The 6,304-nt window shown below is 38.1% G+C and overlaps 1 protein-coding gene across 1 annotated transcript in view; it reads left to right on the top strand.

Moving 5' to 3' along the window:
* Positions 1-292: 292 nt before the first annotated feature.
* KNG1 (kininogen 1) overlaps positions 293-6,304 on the top strand; it is a 14,830-nt gene continuing 8,818 nt past the window's right edge. Inside the window, exons 1-3 of the mRNA XM_009080609.1 lie at positions 293-487; positions 3,340-3,450; positions 4,347-4,431. Coding sequence (XP_009078857.1) covers positions 293-487; positions 3,340-3,450; positions 4,347-4,431 — 391 coding nt within the window. The remainder of the gene's footprint in view (positions 488-3,339; positions 3,451-4,346; positions 4,432-6,304) is intronic.

The raw sequence follows: 6,304 nt of genomic DNA, 5'->3' as shown, positions 1-6,304 counted from the left end.
GCTCAGTAGCAGTCTAGATGTTAAGAACTCAGAAAGCTAAAAACATTCTTCTTTTTCTTTTGCTGTTATCTTGATGGCAGGTGGATAACCTTAGGGTCATTCTGGTGACCACACAAAGTTTATTTAGATAAACTCAGAAGTTTATTTGCAGTATAAACAGGGTATGATTACAACCAACCAACTCACTCATTCTGTTTGCTTAGCCATTGCTTCTAAAAACCCCTGCCAGGCATTCCTTTTCCATTTGGTTTTTGAAGAGCTTTCTAATTCAGAGGGCCTTTTTCATCCAATTATGAAACCTTTCATTATACTAGCACTCTGCTGTAGTTTTTTCTCTAGCAGAGCCATCCCTCTTCAACTTGAGTTTTCGGACTGTGATGACTCTGATGTCTTTAAAGCTGTCGATGCAGCACTGAAGAAATACAATGGAGACAGAGAAACTGGTAACCAATTTGCTCTCTACATGGTGACCCAAGCCAAGAGAACTGTAAGTAGACTTTGCAACAAAAAATATTTTAGAATTGTTTATGCACTCTGAATCAGCTTATCTCCATCTCGATCATACGGGAGCAAGCATGACAGCACAGTGTCTTCAAAAATGTTTTCAAAAATCAAAGTGAACTGCACAGTAAGATACACATTACCATGACAAGCAGGGATGTATCTTATGTTCTTATCAACAGAACTATGTGTGCTGGTGAATTGCTTACTAATGCAAGGAGTAAAGAACAGAAAATTTCTATCACTAATACAATTTGTCGTACTAGTCCACTCTGTTTTCTCCTTTCTTTGTTGTGAGTTCTATCCCTTTCCATCATTACTAACGTTGGCAAAAACACACTTACTAAAAAGATGAATATAATCTTGACTTGGGAAGAGCTGGTGTCACACATAAAAACAAATGACCTGATAAAGTTTGGAAATACTCTGAATAAATTGTTTGCAAGTATTATTTGATTGATACCAGTCCTGAGTCACAGATCCATCTGAAAGCACTAGTTGGTATTTTAGTCAAAGAGGTTGACAGCTAAAATTACAGAAGAAAAAAAGAATGCAACATGATCCTTTGCCTGGAGTCCTTCTGTATAGCCTTAATCTAACAAAAGAGTATTTACCTCTGAGAGGCATACAAAGATGCTATTACCATAATAATGACAAGCATTACTTTACTTGAAAATAACATTAGCATTTTTTCCTACTGGATTGGATTTTCAGATGTAAAGCACAAGAAATCCAGTGTCAGAGAGAATATTTTGCACTCCAAAATCACAAGGCATTTTTCCCCAGACAGAAACTGACCTCAGAAAAGGGACATGCATTGCTAAATACCTCACGGTAAACTACCCACTTTTCCTGGCACCTGCTCTCTGCTGTTCCTGTTTACACACTGGGGAGATTTTAACGAAGACTAAAATCAGGAAATCCTTTACACAATTAATGTTAAATGCATGAATAATCTCACTGTTTTCACTGAACTACACACACCCTCAGCAACAGCCAAATGCAAACATCTCTGTATCAGAGCTGTAAACCACCTTCCTTGTGCTGCTGTTCCCAAAAGACAGATAGGAGTTTCAGGGTTTTATCTAAAACAATGTGTTATTTTTAAGAATACATATTTATTGTGATTATTATTCATCTTTCCTTCTCTAGATATCCATCGTTCATTTTCTTAAAAGATCTGAGGTGGAAATCAATTATTCCTTTGAATCATTGATCTGATTATGATGCTAAGTAAAAAAACAAGAACAGGAATCTGCAATTGAAATTTCCTCATATTCAGGATTCTTTTTTCTAAAAAGAGTATAGATTTTACTCCTCACTAGTCTCACAATGTTGAATGCATTAATTAAATAGCTGGTTATTACATATTCATGTACATTCATTATTGATAGGATAATAAAACATAAAAGCTGACTAGTGAAAGACTAAACCTGCCCCAGTTAAAGGCATAGCTATTCACAGCAATAATAATGGCATAAACCAATAGCAAACAGCAAACAGAAACAATGTCTTTTCTTATGTATTTTCTTTACTCACTGAGCTGATTTATTACAAATTTAGAGCACTGTAACAGGGAACACAATTTGGCTCTTTTAAGCCCATATCCCAGATAGTATAATCTGATGCAGCTCCATAAATGTCAATTTCTACACGCTGAGGATTAAATACATTATATTTTTAGAGTCCTTTTTATCCTTTTTTACAACTGCAGTCATGACATCAGGTAGGTCTACACTTCTGCGTAGTTGTAGCAATACACAACAGGAATTGAGAGAAGGCAGAATATAATTCTGTGTCTATGCCAGTGTATATCCAGTACATTCCACACACATCAGCTCAGCTTCACTTTCTTCGTACCACTAAGGCAAGAATTATCATTTAATTCTGCCAGCAGAGGCAGAGGATGATGACTGGTTATTTGAGAATTACCAGTGCTAAAATACAGCAACTGCCTGTGTTTGTATTTGAAAAGGCAGAGCATTTTTAGTGGCTGCAAAAGATTAGTAATTACTGACTTTAGATCTCCTCTAAAGGATGAACCACAAGCCTCACAGTGTGTCACTGTCACCTGCAGGCACAGGCTCACTATTTGATGGATGGCAAGGAGAAAATGCCCACTACTGATTTACCAACTTCCATGACACTGACACTGGCCAGGCCAAACTTTGCTTAACACTCTTTATTTCATCTCGTGGGTTAGCTGAGGCTGTCCTTGCCTGCAGCTCAGCCTCGAATGCTCACAGAAAACCACAGGCACTGCCGAGGGCTGAATCCAGCACACGAGTCCTCCTCACCCCTTCCCACACAGCCAGGGCAGCTAAGCTCCCTGGTACCACCGAGCAAAGGCTGTTTGGGCACTGCCAGGCTGCCTGAGGGCTCTGGCTGATGGTTCTGGGCTGGCAGTGGAGCTGTACAGAAGGAAAATGAGAGATCTGGGCAGAGGCCAAGAGCGAGAGCGAGGGAGTCAGACAGGAGCAGTTGTAATTGTGCTAACTATCCAAGCAGCTGCCCAAATTGGCTTTTTTTGGAGAACGTTTGAATGAGAGTATAAAACCTAAGCACTTCTTTCTGGTTCTAAATGCCTTGGTGCCAGTTAAAATTAAGGTAGTTGAGCATATTGTGTCTATTATATCAACATACTGTTATTGTAGGTTAGGGCTAAGTAACATATAAGTTAATATTTGAACTACCAAGATCTAGGAGAACAGCAGCTAATGGGAAACCATACTAAAAAAAATCAAGTAACAGATGAATGGTATCGACTTTTTGAAGCTCTTATCTTTTCACTGTATTTATTATGATGCAAATGATGACATGTATATTGTTTTAATCCAGGCAGGTCCTGACACACAATTCTATGTGAAATATCGAATAATTGAAACCACTTGTGCCACTGAGGAAGACAAACCCTGGCAAGACTGTGATTACAAAGAAGCTGCAGAGGCTGTAAGTACCTATTCTCTTTAAAAGTTCTCTACAGCATAATGACTAGAACTGCAATCACCTGGGGAAAAATACAGTAGAAACATTAACTTTTTTAGCTGTGTTGCATTTGAGAGCTCACAGGACTAAAGTACAGTACAGAACTGTTTACAGATCTAAAGTTATGATCATGAGCTTACCATTACAATCCTGAACACATGCAGAAGTGAACATTTCAGAACTTCAACACGAAGGTTCACAATAAATCAAACGTAATATGGATGCACTGTCAGGGTGTAAGGGATGTATAATGGAAACTTGCACAGCCAAATACTGACATGGAGGCCACTATGGCAGGAAATTTGGCAGAGGCTTTTCAGCAGTGCAGAGCAGGTCTGGCTCATGCTACCAGAGAGCACTGAGTGGAGTTACAACGAGAGCACACAAATGTTCAGGAGCATGTTCCCAGTGGAAAGCACTGTTACTTCACACAGCACACAGGAAGGGATGATGGTGATAATATAATTTGAATCTATGGGAAATGCCATGGTCGTGGCTGCATATCTTGTACTAGCAGAGAGGAAATTGGGTAAAGACAAGAGTTTATACAGTCTATATTCATGAGGATGTGTTCACTTCCATTATTCTGACTGTAAATTCTTTAGCTATTTAATACATGGTACAAAGCAATCTTTCCAGTTTTCTTCTCAGCTGATCCCCTACTTTCGTTATAATCAACAAAACTGGTCCTTTTTCCAGTGAAAAACCCAGCAAGTTAGATATTACTGCAAACATACATATGAACCTCTTCCTCAAACTCAGTTTGCAACTGTCAGCTGTGTTCAATAGCTAGAGTTATATAATAGCACTGTATTTTCCTTCAGCAAGTTTAAGACAATTGTTGCCATATGTCTTTGCAGAAAACAGGAGAATGCACAGCTCGAGTTCACATGAATGATGCTGAAAAAACAAGTAATGTTTCACAAGACTGCAGAATTTCCACAGGTGTGTAATCATTTCAACAAATACATTGGCAAGTAAGAATGCAATCAACATAATACTGAGGCTTTCAGGTCATTTTAAAGGTAGAAGCTTATTATTCTATTCAGACATTTATACATAGTCTTCATAAGCAACAACATGTTAAAGATAAAATTTTGGTTCACTGTTATACAAATATAGACTAAGTCAGTGAAGCACTGGCAGTTTCTGTCTGGGGTAATAAAAACCAGTACATGTGTGTCATAAGTTTCTTCAAGCACTGGATTTATAGCAAGTTAAAATGAATTTGCTTAAGACCAAAAGCAGTAACTTAAGAGACTAGATGCAACTTGTCACACTTCAACTTTCTGTCCTTATTTATTTTAGTATAAAAGTGTTCCAGGAATTATTAGAGAAAACTTTATATGACAAAATTGCACCTTAATTTTCTCCAAACTAAAAATTACTAAATTATTTCTGTTAAAGTTCGCCAAAACAAATATTTACCCCAACTAAGAAAAGAGAGAAAAAATTCATTTACAAAATCAAAATCTAGCAGTGATGTCATTATGTAAGAAACTGTGATATGGTTTAGACCTTAGCAATAAGCAATACTACATTTGTCACCTATGAGACATTCATATATGACTATTATATTCATATAATAATTTCCTTTATTAAAAAGAGATCACATTGTTTAGAGCTTTGCAACTGAGACCTCTATGCCTAGTGTTCTGAAAGACATACCCAAGTTAGCTTTAAAATATCCATCTATTAACTACAGCAATATTTACAAAGATTTCTGAGAAATTTGGCAGTCTATATTTGGTTTTTGCTCCTAGGTATCTTGTTTAAAACTGAAATGGTTTTATCTGCAGCCAGTGTCCTTCTAGGAACTGCAGGACACAAACTGCTGCTGAATAAACGCTGCATTTGTAGAGCAATGGTGACATCTAGCTGCCAGTAAAAGTTGTGTGAATCCCACTGAGACTGCATGCAAAATTTGCATTTGAAACTTTGCTTAGAAAACAAAAAAAAAAATACATAAATTAAATGGATCAGCCCAAGAACCTCATCTCTTCTTACCAAGTTACAGCAACTCTGAAAAAAAGGGACACACATTTGTTCAGCATTGTCCTTATGAAAGTGCTGAGACCACAGTTGGTCAGAAACTGGGTGTGCTATTGCCTTATTATCTCCTCTGTGACCACCCCCCGAAATCATGGTCACATTTTTCTATAACATGTATATATGTGTCATTCCTGAGTCAAAATCAGTGATGCTAGAAATAGGAAGGGTCACACTTTGTTCACATAACCCTGCAGAGCTAAGACTAAATACTACTGCATGGACTGAAATATTCCAAGGGCACAAAGGAGCCAAAGCAAATCTATAGGATTCAAACAGAATGAGTAAAACACCAGACCTTGACGGGTGAGGGATTACCCCAACATGTTAGGTACTGCAGTGTTCAGCATTTTTGGTGGAACAGTTTGATCTAACTGACCCTGGGCTGTTTTCCTGGCTGGAGCAGGCTGGCATAGCTACATTAAACCAGTTCATGCCAGCTGAGGATCAGGCACACAAATTTTGCTTCAATTCCACAGAGGCCACACATTACCCCACTTTCATTCTCAAGCTCACTGAATTGTGAAATTAATTTATGTACTGAACTATAAAATTAATTTATGAAAATCCAATCCATGATTACTAGAAAGGAGAGGTAATAGGATTAGTAGTAGGAAACAGGAGTTTGAGCATCCCTGTCAAGCTTGTCTATCCACAGCCAATCCAGCTGGTTAAGCCTGAAGGTAACACCAAGTGGTAGGTGGCAGCCACAGTGGCTAGCAGTGGCAGTAGAATAGTGTAACCACAGTCCCCTGGGCACTCGGAGGCA

The sequence above is a fragment of the Acanthisitta chloris genome, unplaced genomic scaffold (assembly GCF_000695815.1).
Source record: "Acanthisitta chloris isolate BGI_N310 unplaced genomic scaffold, ASM69581v1 scaffold1438, whole genome shotgun sequence".
Taxonomy (NCBI): domain Eukaryota; kingdom Metazoa; phylum Chordata; class Aves; order Passeriformes; family Acanthisittidae; genus Acanthisitta; species Acanthisitta chloris.
Note: the sequence above shows the minus strand (reverse complement) of the source record. Positions and strands in the feature narration are given on the sequence as shown.